This window comes from Elephas maximus, chromosome 22 (assembly GCF_024166365.1).
Source record: "Elephas maximus indicus isolate mEleMax1 chromosome 22, mEleMax1 primary haplotype, whole genome shotgun sequence".
Lineage (NCBI taxonomy): Eukaryota > Metazoa > Chordata > Mammalia > Proboscidea > Elephantidae > Elephas > Elephas maximus.
In genome coordinates, this window is record NC_064840.1 from 16561283 (window position 1) to 16579350 (window position 18068).

At 40.6% G+C, this 18068-nt stretch overlaps 1 protein-coding gene across 1 annotated transcript in view; it reads left to right on the forward strand.

Annotated features, from left to right (window-relative positions):
* Window positions 1–18068, forward strand: part of SRRM4 (serine/arginine repetitive matrix 4) — a 194814-nt gene that overhangs the window by 139922 nt on the left and 36824 nt on the right. Inside the window, exons 3-6 of the mRNA XM_049865443.1 lie at window positions 4115–4201; window positions 13549–13620; window positions 14612–14638; window positions 16825–16875. Of these exons, the coding sequence (XP_049721400.1) occupies window positions 4115–4201; window positions 13549–13620; window positions 14612–14638; window positions 16825–16875 (237 nt within the window). The remainder of the gene's footprint in view (window positions 1–4114; window positions 4202–13548; window positions 13621–14611; window positions 14639–16824; window positions 16876–18068) is intronic.

The window sequence follows — 18068 nt, forward strand, 5'->3', positions numbered from 1 at the left end:
TTCATCAAGCTGCGTATGCTTCAGCCTCATTCAGTGTTACCTAGTGTCTCAGTCATCTAGGGCTGCTGTAACAGAAATACCACAAGTGGATGGCTTTAACAAAGAGAAGTTTATTCTCTCTCAGTCCAGTAGGCTACACGTCCGAATTTAGGATGTCAGCTCCAGGGGTAGGCTTTCCTCTATCGACTCTGGAGGAAGGTCCTTGTCATCAGTCTTCCCTTGGTCTGGGAACATCTCAGCGCAGGGACCTCAGGTCCAAAGGACTTGCTCTGCTCCCAGTGCTGCCTTCTTGGTGGTATGGCGTTCCTATGTTTCTCTGCTCACTTCTCTCTCTTATATTTCAAAAGAGTTTGGCTTAAGACCCTATCTAATCTTATAGACCTCATCAGTATAACTGCCGCTAATCCATCTTATTACATCATAGTGATGGGATTTACAACACATAGGGAAATCACATCGGAAGATAAAATGGTAGATAATCATACAATCATATAATGGAATCATGACCTAGCCAAAGTGACAGATATTTTTGGAGGACACAATTCAAGCCATGATACCTAGATAGATGATTTTTATTTATGGAAGACACAGAGATCTCATTATATATTCTTACCATTCTTTCTATTAGTCATAATGATCTAGATTCTTAGAATAAGATTAAATATCACAACATTTTATGATGTTCTGTAAAGAGCTGAGTAATTACCAGGAGATAGCCACACAAGCAAGTTTGAGAAGGCTACTGGTTTTGTGGTAAAGCTCTCAGGATAGAAATCACACAGGCCTAGGTTCAAATCCCAGCTCAGATACTTCCTACCTGTGCAGCCATGGGCAAGTCAGCTCAACTTTCTGAACCTCATTTTCTTCACCTGTAAAATAAGAACAAAGATACACCACCCTTTTAAGTGTTTTTTTTGAATCTCAAAATATAGAAAACACTTGGCACATAATAGGTGCTGAGTAAATGGTAGTTGTTATTAATAAGGGAGCCCTGCTGGCGCACTGGTTAAGAACTTGGCTGCTGACCAAGAGGTTGGTAGTTTGAATCCACTAGCTGGTCCTTGGAAACCCTATGGGGCACTTCTACTCTGTCCTATAGGGTTGCTATAAGTCAGAATGGATTTGACAGCAATGGGTTTGGTTTTTTTGTTTTTTGGTTATTAATAATGACTTTTTTTTTATTGTATTTTAGATGAAGTTTTACAGAACAAACTAGTTTCTTATTATAGTACACAAATTGTTTTGTGACACTGGTTACCAACCCCACAACATGTCAACACTCTCCCCTCCTCTACCTTGGGTTCCCTGTTACCAGCTTTCCTGTCCCCTCCTGCCTTCGAGTCCTTGCCCCTGGGCTGGTGTGCCCCTTAAGTCTCTTCTTGTTTTATGGTCCTATCTAATCTTTGGCTGAAGGGTGAACCACAGGAGTGATTTCATCACTGAGCTAAAAGGGTGTCCAGGGGCCACACTCTTGTGGTTTCTCCAGTCTGTGTCAGACCAGTAAGTCTGGTCTTTTTTGTGAATTAGAATTTTGTTCTATATTTTTCTCCAGCTCTGTTTGGGACCCTCTATTGTGATCCCTGTCAGAGCAGTCAGTAGTACTATCTGGGCACCATCTAGTTGTACTGGACTCAGTCTGGTGGAGGCTGTGTTACTTGTGATCTATTAGTCTTTTGGACTAATCTTTCCCTTATGTCTTTAGTTTTCTTCATTCTCCCTTGCTCCCAATTGGGTGAGACAAGTGGAGATTCTTAGATGGCTGCTTACAAGCTTTTAAGACCCCAGACATTATTCATCAAAGTAGAATGTAGGACATTTTCTTTATAAACTATGTTATGCCAACTGAGCTAGAGGTTCCCCGAGACCATGGTCTCCACAGCCCTTAGCCCAGCAATTTGGTCCCTCAGGGAGTTTGCATGTGTCTATGGAGTTTCCATGACCTTGCCTTGTATAAGTTGTGCTGGCTTCCCCAGTATCGTGTACTGTCTTACCCTTCACTAAAGTTATCATTTACCTATTGTCTATTTAGCATTTTTCCATCCCTACCCCTTCCCTCCCTGGTAATCATCAAAGATTGTTTCTTAATGTGTATAAACCTTTTCATGAGTTTTTATAGTAGTCTCATACAATATTTGTCCTTTTGTGATTGACTTATGTCACTCAGCATAATACCCCCCAGATTCATCCTTGCTTTGAGATGCTTTGTAGATTCGTCATTGTCCTTTATCATTGTGTAAGTACTCCATTGTGTGTATGTATCATAGTTTATCCATTCATCTGTTGACGAGCATCTAGGTTGTTTCCATCTTTTTGCTATTGTGAACAATGTAGCAATGAACATGGGTGTGTGTGTGTCTATTTGTGTGATGGCTCTTATTTCTCTAGGATATATTCCTAGGAGTAGGATTGCTGGATCATATGGTATCTTTATTTCTAGGAAAGTGCCATATCCCTTTCCAAAATTGTTGTTCAATTTTGCATTCCCATCAGCAATGCGTAAGAGTTCTAATCTCCCTGCAGCCTCTCCAACATTTGTTATTTTCTGGTTTTTTGATTTGTGCCAGTAATGCTGGGGTGAGATGGTATCTCATTATGGTTTTGATTTGCATTTCTCTAATGGCTTGTGATAGCGAGCATTTCCTCATGTGTCTGTGGTTGCTTGAATGTGTTCTTTGGTGAAGTGCCTGTTCATTTCCTTTGCTCATTTTTTAATTGGATTATTTGTCTTTTCATTTTAGAGGTGTTGGATTTTCCTGTAGATTTTAGAGATTAGACCTGTTGGATTTGTCATATCCCAGATTTTTTTCCCAGTCTGTAGGTTCTCTTTTTATTCCTTTGGTGACATCTTTTGATGAGCATAAGTATTTAACTTTTAGAAGATCCATTATTTAGCTTATCTTCTGGGGTTTGTGTGTTGTTAGTTATGGTTTGTATACTGTTAATATCGCATATAGGGCCTCTAGAGTTGATCCTATTTTTTCTTCTATGATCTTTATAGTTTTTTTTTAAATACATATTTGGTCTTTGATCTGTTTTGAATTAATTTTTGTGTATAGTGTGAGGTATGAGTCCTATTTCATTTTTTTGCAGACAGACATCCAGTTTTGCCAGCACCATTTGTTAAAAAGACTGTCTTTTCCCCCATTTGATGGATGTTGGGCCCTTGTGGAAAATCAGGTGACTGTAGGTGGATGGATTTATCTCTGGGTTCTCAATTCTGTTCCATTGGTCAATGCATCTGTTGTTGTACCAGTACCAGGCTGTTTTGACTACCATAGCTTTATGGAAGGTTCTGAGGTCAGGTAGTGAGAGTCCTCCTGCTTTATTCTTCTTCAATAGTGCTTTACTTATCTGGGGCCTCTTTGCTTTCAATAATAATATTATTATTCATATTATATTTCAGCAGTAAGGTTCAACTGATTTGGCATGTTTCAATTCTCAATTGGTTTTTCATCCAAAACAACCTCACTTTGCTGTGGGATAGCATTTAAAAAAAAAAAAGTCCCTGGAGTTAGCCCTAGTTATAAAAGGAGATAACTTGACTTCATTCAACTGCAGCCTGACAATTTGAATTTAATTGAACAGGAAATAATTATTCCTGAAGAGCTGAGGTTTTTGAGGTTCTGTGAGGTGATATAAGATATGTACCTTGTTACATTAGATCTTGGCAAATATACTTTTAATAATCAGCTGCCAGTTAACATACCTTATGTCTCTGATTAGATTTCCAGCAGGAAATACAGACACCATGTATTGGGGAGCTGGGAGGGGGGCCAAACTGCCGATTAATTATTTAAAAAGTGATTTATTTACCAAGGTGAGCCATTTGCAAATTCAATAACCTATTAAGGAGCAGTTAACCTCTATAACTGTTTTAAATAATCAATTGGTGTTTGGGTAATGTAGAACGTCTGTCTCATTAGGTCGGCATTAACTTCCTTATTTGAGGCACTTAATCTCGAGTGTGACCGAATCATTCATGAAGTGGTAACTAGCTATTCACTATGGGTTCTCGATCCTCCTAGAAACTGGGGTCCTTCCCAGACTACAACTACCCTGGCCTAGGGGTTGGAGAACCCTCAGATCTCAACATCTGAATTTGTTTTCCTTACAGCGTCTCCCGTGACAGAGACTTAACACCACCGCCTTCCTCCAGGGGTAAGAAGAAAAAAAAGAAATCCACCCGGAAGAAGAGAAGGAGGTGAGGGCACCAAGGAGAGATGCAACTTTAAGATTGGAGTAAGGGGGAAAAAATGGGAGTAATACAGGTTTTGGAGTTAGACAACACTGGATTCAAATCCATCTCTGCATTTTACCTAGCTGTGTGACCTTGGGCAAGTCACTTCCCTCTGGGTGCCTTTTTCTATTTGTATGAAATGGAGATAATACCCACCTCTTGAGGTTCTGTGAGAATTAGAGGAGAAAATGAATGTGGAAGCAGCTGTCAGGGTATCTGGCACAAAGTAAACAGCCAGTTCACAGGAAGCAGTCATTACCATTCAGTGAATACATTTGTTACTGTTGTTCAGAGCTTACTCTGTGCCAAGTACTTTGGATTCCATTATCTCTTTTACACTTGGCCTCGTTATTACAAGGCAAGCATTACTGTACCCATTTTGTTATTGTTAGGTGCCATCGAGTTGATTTTCAACTTATAGTGACCCCATGTGACAGAGCAAAACTGCCCCTTAATGTTTTCTAGGCTGTAATCTTTATGGGAGCCATAAAGAACACCAGGTCTTTCTCCAGTTGGGTGGGTTTGAACCATCAACCTTTTCAGTTAGCAGCTGAGCACTTAACCATTGCATGACCAGGGCTCCTTGTACCCATTCGAGAGATGAGAAGAGAAAGGCTCAGAGAGGGGGTGACAGAACCTATAGGACCGTATCCCAGCCTTCTCAGTTGGTCCCATTACACTCACATACCAGGTTAAATACCAAGGATAACAGACTTTATATTTTTTGCCAACTATAATTTTTTATACTTTGATTTTTTTTCTATGTGAAATTTCTCTGAAATTTTTTTTAGTATTTCAAAAGATTGCCAGGTTTACTTCTAGGCTTCCACTAAGTAGACTAAAAGCATGCCCAGTGTTTGCAGGCCCACACAGGTGGGCTGAACTCCTGAAGAGGTGAGTTGAGAGGCACACCAAACCTCCTTTCTGAGGCAGTGTTTACAGAAGTCTGCAGGGGGCAGCAGAGAGGAGTTTCTGGATGACACTCCCCAACCCTAGGTTTTCTGGCACCTTGTTCTCTCAAAGGAGCCCTATGTGGTGTAGTGGTTAAGGGCTTGGCTGCTAACCAAAAGGTCAGCAGTTTGAATTCTCCAGCTGCTCCTTTGAAACCCTGTGGGGCAGTTCTACTCTGTCCTTATAGGGTTGCTATGAGTTGGGGTCAACTCAAAGGCAGTAGGTTGGGTTTGGTACTCCTGGTAACGACGATCCGAGGCTGCTGCTTTTTCTTCAGTAACAGTTTGGTGGCACCAGCCGTGCTGAGCACAGCCTGGCAGAAGCTGCTCTGGGCGTTCAGCTTTACCAGGGAAACAACAGGTGTAGGGCAGAGGATGGGGCTAAAGAATAAGAAAAGGGGGCATAGTAACCAAAAAGAAATCTTTAGGGCCTGACCAGGAGGGCAGCTATGGGGTACCTCAGTAATTGAGAGCAAAGTCGTTGGAATCAGAGAGACCTCAATTTACTTTTTTCTTTTTATTATCTTTTTGGTTGTTGTTGAAAATGTACACAGCAGAACATATACCAATTCAACAATTTCTACATGTACAATTCAGTGACAGACTGCATTCTTTAAGTTCCTCCTTTTCCAAACTGTTTCTCCTCCATTAACATAAACTCACTGCCCCCTAAGCTTCCTATCTAACCTTTCAAGTGGCTCTTATAAATTTGATCCCATACAGAGAATTCTTTAAAAGTGCACAATGTTCAAGACAGACTTTTTTTGGTTTTGTTTTTGAGCTGTAATTCACATATCACCCTTTTAAGGTATACAGTGCAGTGGTTTTAGTATATTCGGAGTTTACAATCATCACCTCCATTTAAATTTAGACCATTTTCATCACCTAAAAGTGGAAAAAAAGAAAAAAAACCACTACCAGTCACCCTCCATCCTCTCTTGTTCCTAGCCCCTGGCAACCTCTAATCTACCTTCTGCTGCTGCGGATTTATTTATTCTGGGTATTTCATATAAATGGAGTCGTAACACATGAACTGTTTTTAATGGTGGAGGAAACCAATTCCTTCATCTCCACCCCAGCCACCATGGCTTGATGGGGTGGATTTCAGCTTCCCGGAGTGATGACCGATATATAAGTCTGTAAGCCCTTATTACATACAGCATGAATTCCCTTAGGGGAATAACATCTTGGCTAAAAAATAGTCACATTGAAGGGGAACTGGTTTCACTCAGGACAAAAGTGCCTGAAATTAATCACCTTCTGGAATCATTACTTTGTGATAAGTACATTCTGCAAAAATGTAGAGTCTCTATGGGTACAGTATTTGTGTCTATTATCTTACATTCTGAGGTAGGATACAAGGAAAATTAACTACAAGCCTCCGCTAGTCTTTTTTTTTTTATTGTACTTTAGATGAAGGTTTATAGAACTAGCTTCTTATTAAGCCATACATGTATTTTTTTATGACATTGGTTAACAACCCCACGACACGTCAACACTCTCCCTTCTCGACCTTGGGTTTCCTGTTATCCCTGCCTTCTAGTCCTTGCCCCTGGGCTGGTGTGCCCCTTCAGTATCATTGTGTTTTATGGGCCTGTCTAATCTTTGGCTAAAGGGTGAGCCTCAGGAGTGACTTCCTTACTCAGCTATAAGGGTGTCCAGGGGCCATACTCTTACGGCTTTTCCAGTCTGTGTCAGACCAGTAAGTCTGGTCTGTTTTTGTGAGTTAGAATTTTGTCCTATATTTTTCTCCAGCTCTGTCCAGGACCCTCTATTGTGATGCCGGTCAGAGGAGTCAGTGGTGGTAGCCAGACACCATCTAGTTGTACTGATTCAGTTAGCGTAGGCTGTGGTAGCTGTGGTCTATTAGTCCTTTGGACTAATCTCTCCCTTGTGTCTTTAGTTTTCTTCATTCTCCCTTGCTCTCAAAGGGGTGAGACCAATGGAGTATTTTAGATGTCCCCTCACAGGCTTTTAAGACCCCAGACATTACTCACCAAAGTAGAACGTAGAACATTTTCTTTATCAACTATGTTATGCCAGTTAAGCTAGATGTTCCCCAAGACCATGGTTCCCACAACCCTCAGCCCACTAATTTGGTCCCTCAGGGAGTTTGCATGCGTCTATGGAGCTTCCATGACATTGCCTTGGACAAGTTGTGCTGGCTTCCCCAGTACTGCGTACTGTCTTACCCTTCACCAAAGTTACCACTTATCTACTGTTTAGTTAGTGTTTTTCCGTCCCCACCCCTCCTCTCCCTCATAACATCAAAGATGGTTTCTTTTTGTGTGTAAACCTTTTCATGAGTTTTTATGGAGTGGTCTCATACAATATTTGTCCTTTTGTGATTGGCTTATTTCACTCAGCATAATGCCCTCCAGATTCATCCATGTCGTGAGATGCTTTGCAGATTCATCATCGTTCTTTATCGTTGTGTAGTACTCCATTGTGCGTATTTACCAGTTTGTTTATCCATTCATCTGTTGATGGGCGTCTAGATTGTTTCCATCTTTTTGCTATTGTGAACAATGCTGCAGTGAACATGGGTGTGCGTGCATCTATTTGTGTGATGGCTCTTATTTCTGTAAGATACATTCCTAGGAGTGGGATTCCTGGATCATATGATATTTCTATTTCTAGCTAAGGAAGCCCTATATCTTTTTCCAAAACGATTGTACCATTTTGCATTCCCACCAGCAGTGCATAAGAGTTCTAATCTCTGCGGAGCCTCTCCAACATGTTATTTTTTTTTTTTTTTTCGTGCAATTAATGCTGGGGTGAGATGGTATCTCATTATTGTTTTGATTTACATTTCTCTAATGGCTAGTGATGGTGAGCATTTCTTCATGTGTCTGTTGGTCCCTTGCATATTTTATTTGGTGAAGTGTCTGTTCATTTCCTTTGCCCATTTTTTAATTGGATTATTTGTCTTTTTGTTGTAGCGGTGCTGGATTTTCCTGTAGATTTTAGAGATTAGAACTTTGTCACAGCCGAAATTTTTTCCCAGCCTGTAGGTTCTCTTTTTACTCTTCTGGTGGAATCTTTTGATGATCATCATTATTTAATTTTTAGAAGATCCCAGTTATCCAGCTTATCTTCTAGAGTTTGTGTATTATTAGTTATGGTTTGTTCTTGTTAATGGTGTGTATTAGGGCCTCTAGGATTGATCCTATTTTTTCTTCTATGATCCTTATAGTTTTCGGTTTTATATTTAGGTCTTCGATGCATTTTGAATTAGTTTTTATGTATGGTGTAAGGTTTGGGTCCTGTTTCATTTTTTTGCAGATGGACATCCCGTTTTGCCGGCACCGTTTGTTAAAAATACTGTCTTTTCCCCTATTTGATGGACTTTGGGTCCTTATCAAAGATCAGGTGACCATAGGTGGATGGATTTGTATCTGGGTTCTCAATTCTGTTCCAGGGTGTTTTGACTGCCATAGCTGTATGAATAGGCTCTGAGTTCAGGTAGGGCAAGTCCTCCAACTTTCTTCTTCAGTACTGCTTTATTATCCAGGGCCTCTTCCCTTTCCATATAAACTTAATGATTACTTTTTCCATCTCTTTAAAGAGTATGGTTGGTATTTAGATCAGGATTACATTGTATTTGTAGATGGCTTTGGGTTGAAATTGTCATTTTCCCAATGTTGACTCTACTATCCAGGTGCATGTTGTTTTGCCGTTTATGTAGATCTCTTTTGGGTTCTGGCAGTAGTGTTTTTTAGTTTTCTTTGTACAGGTCTTTTACACCCCTGGGTAGATTTATTTCTAAGTATTTTATTTTTTAGGGGCTATAATAAATGGTATTATTTTCTCGATTTTCCTTTTGACATTTTCTTTATTGTTATATGGGAATCCAAATGATTTTTGTATGTTTATCTTCTATCCTGCTATTCTGCTGAATCTTTCTATTAGTTCCCATAGTTTTCTCGTGGAGTCTTTTGGCTTTTTTATGTCTAGTATCATATCATCCACAAACAGGGACAGTTTTACTTCTTCATTGCCAATTTGGATGCCCTTTATTTCTTTTTCTTGCCCTGTTGCTCTAGCTAGGACTTCCAGAACAATGTTAAATAGGAGTGATGATAAAGGGTATCCTCGTCTAGTTACTGTTCTCAAGGGGAAGGTTTTTAGTGTCTCTCCATTAAGAATGATGTTGGCTGTTGGTTTTGTATAGATGCTTTTTATTATCTTGAGGAATTTCCCTTCTATACCTATTTTATTGAGAGTTTTTATCAGGAATGGTTGTTGGACTTTGTCAAATCTCTTTTCTGCTTCGATTGAGCTGATCATGTGATTCTTTTCTTTCATTTATGTGGTGGATTACACTGATTGATCTTCTAATGTTGAACCATCCTTGCATACCTGGTATGAGTCCCACTTGTTTATGGTGTATTATTTTTTTGATACGATGCTGAATTCTATTGGCTAGAATCTTGAGAATTTTTGTATCTATGTTCATGAGAGGTATTGGTCTGTAATTTTTTTTTCTTTTGTGGTGTCTTTGCTTGGTTTTGGTATCAGGGTTATACTGGCTTCATAGAATGAATTTGGAAGTATCCCTTCCTTTTCCATGTTCTGAAATAGTTTGAATAGTACTGGTGTAAGCTCTTCCCTGAATGTTTGGTAGAATTCTCCAGTGAAGCCATCTGGGCCAGGGTTTTTTGTTGTTGTTGTTGGGAGGTTTTTTTTTTTTTTTTAACCTTTTCAATCTCTTCTCTTGTTATGGGTCTGTTCAGATTTTCAATATCATTTTGTGTTAGTTTGTGTAGGTAGTGTGTTTCTAGAAATTTGTCCATTTCCTCTAGGTTTTCAAATTTGTTGGGAGTGTAGGTTTTCATAATACTCTGTTATGATCCTTTTTATTTCAGTTGGGTCTGTTGTAATGTCTCCCATTTCATTTCTTGTTCGGGTTATTTGCATCCTTTCCTGTTTTTCTTTTGTCAGTTTGGCCAGTGGTTTGTCCATTTTGTTGATCCTTTCAAAGAACCAACTTTTGGTTTTGTTGATTCTTTCTATTGTTTTTTTTTTCTGTTCTCTGTTTCATTTATTTCTGCTCTGATCTTTATTATTTCCTTTCTTCTGGTGGCTGTGGGCTTCTTTTGCTGTTCCCTTTTTATTAGAGTTGTGTAGCAAATGTTTTGATTTTGTCCCTTCTTTTTTGATGTGTACATCTATTGCTATAAATTGACTTCTGAGCACTGCCTTTGCTATGTCTCAAAGGTTTTGGTGTGGTGTGTTTTCATTCTGATTTGATTCTAGGAATTTTTTTATTCTATCTTTGATTTCATCTATTACCCAGTGATTTTTAAGTGGGGTGTTATTCAGTTTCCATGTAATTGATTTTTTTCCTTGCTCTTCCTGTTAATTTCTACTTTGATGGCATTGTGATCAGAGAAGATACTTTGTATTATCTCAGTGTTCTGGATTTTGTTGAAGGTTGCTTTGTGGCCTAAGATGCGGTCTATTCTGGAGAATGTTCCATGTATGTTGGATAAGAATATGTACTTTGCAGCTGTTGGGTGGAGTGTTCTATTTATGTCTATGAATTCACTTTGGCCGATTATGGCCTTTAGATATTCTGTATCTTTGTTAAGTTTTTCTAGATGTTCTGTCCTTTACTGAGAGTGGTATGTTGAAGTCTCCTACTATTATTGTGGAACTATTAATTTCACTTTTGAGTGCTGTTAGCACTTGTTTTATGTATTTTGGAGTCGTGTCACTGGGTGCACAGACATTTATTATGGTTATGTTTTCATGATGGATCATCCCTTTAATCATTATCTAATGCCCTTTTATTGTCTTTTGTGGTGGATTTCGTTTTAAAGTCTATTTTATCTGGAATTAGTATTACCACTCCTGCTCTTTTTTGGTAGCTGTTTGCTTGATATAATTTTTTCCATCCTTTGATTTTTAATAAATTTACGTCTTTGTTTCTAAGGTGTGTCTCTTGTAGACAGCACACTGATGAATCCTGGTGTTTTTTTTTAATCCATTCTGTCACTGTTTCTTTATGGGTACATTTAGACCATTTACATTGAGTGTAATTACGACAGGTGTGAGTTCATTGCAATCATTTTGTAGTGCTGACATTTTCTTTGTTCCTCTTACTCACCTGTGGTGAATTCCTTTTGTTTGTGGATTTTTTTTTTTTCATTTATTTGTTTTTATAGATTTTTGTTTTTCCTGAGACTTTTTCTTCTTTATGTTGATGAGTAGGTTGGTTAACTTTCTTTGTGGTTACCTTGAAATTTTCCCTTATCTTCCAGTCTTTTATTACTTGGTGTCACCTTGCCTTCCTCTCCATTTGAAATTTCTATACCTTTACCGTTTATTCCCTCTTTTATTGTTCTGACGTTCTTGTCATTTACAGATTAACCTCTCTGGTTCCCTGTTGTGTATCTTTTAGTTTTGAATAGTCCTTGAGAGTTCATTTCCTAGGTTGGTATATGGCTTGTGTGATCTTGCGTCCTAGATTCAGGCTGTTGTCTGACATTGTTTTTTCTCAAACTGAACGACTCCATTTAATAATTCTTGTAAGTTTGGTTTGGCTTTTACACATTCCTTTTTTTTTTTTAATTTCTGTTCATCTGGAAATGTCCTAATTTCACCATCATATCTGAACTAGAGTTTTGCAGGACATATTTTTCTTGGTTAGCATTTTTTTTTTTTCCCAAGGTTTTTTGCCTTCTTCCCTGCAAGATTTCTGCCGAGTCATCAAAGCTTAGTCTTGTTTCCCCTTTGTATGAGACTTTTTGTTTTTCTCTAGCGGCTCTCAGAATTCTTTGTCTTTGGTTTTAGTGAGTATGATTACGCTATGCCTTGGTGATTTTCTTTTGGGGTGTATCCTATATGCGGTTCATTTAGCTTCATTGATGGTCAGCTTTTCCTCTTTCATGATATTAGGGAAGTTTTCTGTCAGCAATTCTTCAGTGATTCTGTGTTTTCCATTTTCTCCCCCTGTTCTGGAGCTCTGATCACACCACATTTTTGCTTTTGATTGTATCCCACATTATTCTCAGGGTTTCTTCATTTTTCTTTGTTCTTTTTTTTCTGATTTTTCCTCAAAGTGGTATCCAAGTATTTGTCTTCAATTTCACTGATCCTGTCTTCCATTGTTTCAAATCTGCTCTTCAGCCCTTCTAAGACACTGCCCATTTCTGAAATCTTGTTGTTTATCTTTTGGATTCCTAATTGTTGTTTTTGTATGATTTCTAGTTGTGAACTGATTTTGACATTTTGTTCCTGTATTATTTTTCTGAATTCTTCCATTGTTTTGTCCATATTTTCCATGATTTTGTCTGCCTTCTCCATGAATTTGTTTATTTTTTCCTCATTGTCTGCTTTTTGCTTCATTTCTTAGATAGCTCTGAATATAAGAGATTAGAATTTCCTATCAGGTAGTTCCAGTGCCTTTTCTTCTACTGGAAAATCATCTAGTGTTTTATTTTGGATGCCTACTGGAACCATCTTGTCCTGTTTTTTTTTTTTTTTTTTTTAATATGTTTTGATATTGGAGAGAACTCAGTTTAAATCCCAGCTTGTCTTTTCCCTAGCTGTGTGACTTTGGGCAAATTACTTCACCTCTCTGAACCTCCTTTCCTTGTCTTTAAAAGGAGGGTAGTGATTATCCCTACTGTGCGTGAACAAGTGTGTGGTTTGGTTTTTTTTGAACAAGTGTGTGAGATGATTAAATGAGAGAGTACACATAGAGATAGACAGAGAGCTGCCATCAAGTTGACTCTGACTCATGGCAACCTTATGTATAATAGAATGAAATGTTGCCTGGTCCTGTGTCATCCTCACAACTACCAGCATGTTCAAATCCACTGTTGCACCTGTTATGCCAATCCCTCTCACCGAGAGTCTCCCAAACCCTCAATGGCCCTCTACTTCACCCAACATGATGTTTACCTCCAGCAATTGACTCCTCCTGGTGGCATGTCTAAAGCAAGCAAGTCAGGTAGTGTTCTGTTGTGATCCATAGGGTTTTCACTGGTTGATTTTTAGGAAGTAGATCACCATGCCTTTCTTCCTGGTCTGTCATGGTCTGAGAGCTCTGCTGAAACCTCTCCACTATGGGTGACCCTGTGGGTATTTGAAACACAAGTGGCATAGCTTCCAGCATCATAGCACCATGCAAGCCACCAGAGTACAGCATGCTGACAGATGGGTAGTGGTAATGTATATAAAGCACACGATAATGTTGAAAACAAATGCAAGTTAATGCCGGTACTAGATTTATCCTTGGTGTGTGTTACTGAAAGAGATGAGACTCTACATGGGGAAGGCCAAGTATCTCTTTGAAAACAGCCCTGACCTTTGAGAACCTCCCTCTGAAGCATGTCTCCCCTCCCCTGACAGGTCCCCATCATATAGCCCATCGCCTGTCAAGAAAAAGAAGAAGAAAAATTCCAAGAAGCATAAGCGACACAGGTATTGTTTTTCCTCTTCTTCAAATAGGGATACACCCAGGTAGGGTAGGCGGTGCCAAAAGATCATTTGGAAGTATATCATCTCATTTATGTAAAATATTTGCCTATTTATTGTTATTTCTTTGTACTTTGTGTAAGTAAGGGCTCTAGTTGCAAGGACCAGAGGCTCACTGAGGCTAGCTCAAGCCATGAGGAGGACTTTATTACAAGGAGACAGGACTGCTCAGGGACCAGCCAGGCCTCAGTGAGGTACTAGAACCAAGGAATGGAGAGTTTACGGAACCATGCAGGAGATGCAGTTCTCCGTTTCCTAGTCCACGTGCCGGGACGTGGCTGCAGCCTGCTCCCATCTAACGTTGCAGGTCTTGCTACAAGGAGAACTGAATCTCTGCCTTGTTCTTTATTCCATATTCTCAAGGAAGGGATTCTCCTATTGGTCCAAGTATGCCTTAGAGGGCAGGGTCATGCTGTAATGCATGACCACTACAATTATCCACCCTTGTAGGCAGGGAGATGGGGACAGTATTAAAGGATTACTGTGAACTGGACACACATTCTAAAAGGGGTCCACCACACACACACACATATGCATGTTGACCAAAAAAAAAAAAAAAAAAACCTAGAAGGATATATACCAGAGGGCTCAAATTTGTGGAATATGGGCCAAGCCAACATTTTAAAAGTAGATTTTGCAGTATGAAACTCCTGTTTTCCAGTTCCTCTGTATAATCAAAAGCTCTGTCTTCACCGGGCCAATTTCCCCACCAGCAGCCATTTGGACACATTGGCCTACACCAAGGAATGGAGAGCTGATGGATCCTCATATTCCTCGAATCCTAAATGGAGAGGAGGATTGGCGAGGTGTCCCCACCTCCATGGAGCCTAATCACAATCACACTGATACATTCATCCCAGGAGAAGAAACGTCAAACTCATATTTCTCCCTTCCTCTCTTCCCTCCTTCCTTTCTCCCTTTTTGTTTCTTTAACCAGGTCATTCTCCAAGAAGAGAAGGCACAGGTAAGAATCTTGTTACCTCTGGCTGCTTGCTTCAGCTTTCTCAACCAGGCTTTTGGCAGCCTTTGGGCAGCTTACAGGGTCAGCTCTCAGTCTCCATCTCTGCAGATGTTTTTGGGTACACCCCTTCCTGAGCTTCAGTTTTACCACTTCCAAAATGAAGGTATGGTCTGGTTTCCCTGTAAGTTCCAGGCCAGCTTTCAACTTCTATCAGTTCAGGTGGTTGTTCCTGGACCAGTATGTGCCAGTGCCTCTCCTAGAAAGTCTCACTACCCCTGCTACAGTCTGTTTGACCATTGACTGAAATCTTGGATTGAGTACCTTGAAGCATGTAGAGATGAACCAGCCCCACCCACCTTGTTGGTAAACATCCTCAGCCCCTCCAGCATTACATGACCCATATGTCTCTTGGCCAAAGCCTTCTTAAATCCTGGCCAAGGGACAGAGCCCAAGTCCTAGTATATTAGAAACACTGGGAGAACACAAATAAAGCCACCACCTATTGGGTACTCACCATAAGCCGAACCCTGCACTAAGCCTTTTCCATGCACGCATGTGTTCATTTAATCCCTGCTACCCAAAACCAAAAAACCAAACCTGTCACCGTTGAGTCAATTCTGACCCATAGTGACCCTACAGGACAGAGTAAAACTGCCCCATAGAGTTTCCAAGGAGCGCCTGGTGGATTTGAACTGCCAACCTTTTGGTTAGCAGCCGTAGCTCTTAACCACTGTGCTATCCTGTGTCATTCCCACTTTACAGATGAAGAAACTGAGACCCAGATAGGAGATGAGACAGGTATGTCCATAGACATACTGCCAGAAGGAGGCAGAGCCACAATTCAAACCCAAGTCTGTCAGGCTGAGGGTCAGGGCAGCCCCAGAGGGTGACAGCAGCTTCTTAAATAACAATGGCTGCATCTAGAGCAGTGTGCAAAGCCCTTTCTTTTATTCACTTAACAAGCAGACATTGATCACCAATGTTATCCATTCACTTATCTCAGTAGCCTGAGCAGTGTCCCCACTTCACAGTTAAAGCAGCCAGGCCTCACCGAGTATAGGTAACTTGCCCATCATCATACAACCATTAAGCGTCAGAGCTGAGACTTGAACTCACGTCTTCTAGTGTGGTCTGAGCTCTTCCACTGCCCAGGTTGAGTCTCAGACAGGGAGACATCATCTGTGGTCATGTCATGGTGTGACTGCAGTTTGATGAAATAAATTTTTGTTCCCAGGACTTCGGGCAGTAATGGGTTCTTAATGACTCACTGAGGCCAGTCTGGCTTGAATTACTAATTAGCGTTTGCCCACTGGGGCTCACCCCGTAATCACGCTGGGACCCCGAATCATCATTGTCCAGACCCTCTCACCAAAAACAAACAAAAAGACACTTGAATATTCACGGACAGAACGATTTCAGAATCTGCCAAGATTTGTGAAGCTTCAACATAGTTGCCAGGATATTCTATCCTCTTCTTTTATAAACTGATTGAGCAGTCAAAATCACGGGCTCCAGGGGCCTATCTCTGGGGCCACATCCCTGTTCTACCTGTGTGATGCTGGGCAAGTTACTTAACCCAGTTGAGGTTCAGTTTTCACATCTGTATAAGTGAGAGCTTATTCAAATGTACCTACACCCATAGAGGTAAAGTAGAGGGTGAGTGAAAAAGAGGAAGACTTGCGACAAGATGGATTGACACAGTGGCTGCAACAATGGGCTCAAACACAGCATCAGTTGTGAGGTTGGTGCAGGACTGGGCAATGTTTTGTTCAATTGTACATACGGTAGCTATGAATTGGAACTGACTCAACAACAACAAATACCCGTAGGGAGGATAAAAGGAGATTGTTGACGTAAAGTATTTAGCAGTGTGCTCAGCACATAGTAGAGCCTCATAACTAGCAGATAATATTATTACCTTTATTCCTACTGTTATTATTAACCTACAAAGCCAAACTTGGCCTCATCAGCACCCCCATTCTCAGCATATGTTATGAGCTGGTGACCTGAACTGAACCAGCAGGGTGTAAAAGCTGGCAGTAACCTTTGTGGTCTTGGGCAATGATCAGTGTCCATGCCAAAACTGCCTGTATTTGGCCTGCAGTATGTTAAGCATTTAAGCTACTTGTTTATTTTGATCTTTAACTGGAATTTCACATCTTTCAATTAATTGGCCATTTCTCGTTTAGCTCCTCTAGCCCCAAAAGCAAAAGAAAGGAAGAGAGGAGGCACAAAAAACAGTAAGTAGATACCACCCAGAGCGCACTATCCAGGTTTGGGAGGTTGGGGAGGTGGGGAATGTGGCCTCTTAAAAGCCAGAGTGTCGGAGTTGCCAAATAAACAGGGAAAAAGAGAAGTGGGCAGGTGAGTGGGAGAGAGAGAAGACAGAACTCTGTGTACTTGCAATTGTGGGCTTAGGTCTGCATGAGTGCACGCGGCTGTATATCTGTGTGTTTGTGCATGCATATGGTTATACGTGCATGAAAGTTGTGTGTGTGTGTGTGCTGGCGTGCCTACGCGAATTCTGTGTATGTTGTGTGTGCATTGTATATATATGTATGGTGTACGTATGTGTAGCGTGCACATTATAAATTGTCCATTTCTACATCATGTAAACATTTATGTGCACTGTGTGTACAAATGTATACAACGTAGGCAGACACTGCATGTACGTGGTATATGTATTCACAGGAATGCACTGTGTATGCTTGTGCTTATGTGAGCATGAGTGTGAAGGGTGTGCACGTAGGTGTACTACATGGGCAGTGTGTGTGAATTCTGTACTCTGCGTGTGCACTGTTTGTCTGTGTGCAGCCTGTGTATAGGGCTCGTGTGCTGGTTTTTACAGTGCATATATGTGTGCTGTGTGTGCATGGAAGCTATGGTGGGTGCAATCCCATGCGTGCACATGTGTGGGCAAATGTATGAACCCATGCCCTGGCAACTAAGTCTTACAATGTGGAGATCTTGGTGAAGCTCCATCCCCAGTCTTGGGGCCCCAGCTGTTTCAGGGTTTATAGCTGGTAGCAGAAATTTAGATCAGCTAGTGCTGCCTGTGGAGTTCAGTTCCCAACCAAATTAAAAGTAAATTTGGCTATAACCCACCTACTTTATACCCTGTAAATGTTAGTGCCTGTGTTTTCCAATCAGCTAATATTTTATCTCCCGCCAAGAAGCTTCTAAAGTGAGGATCAAAGGCAATGGGATAAAAAGCAGTCAGCTGCTGGGGAGAGATAAAAGGGAGGCCACCCAGCTCTGCTGCCCCAAAAGGTCTCTTTACCCAAGGTCAGTGTGAAGGAGGGCATTTCATCCACCAGCACAGGGGGCTGGTGAATGCTCCAGAACGAAGCAATGGAGCCTTGTGTCTGCTCAGAGAACTACTTCTGGGTCATCAGGCTTGTTCAATTCAAGCCAAGAGACAAATATTGATCAT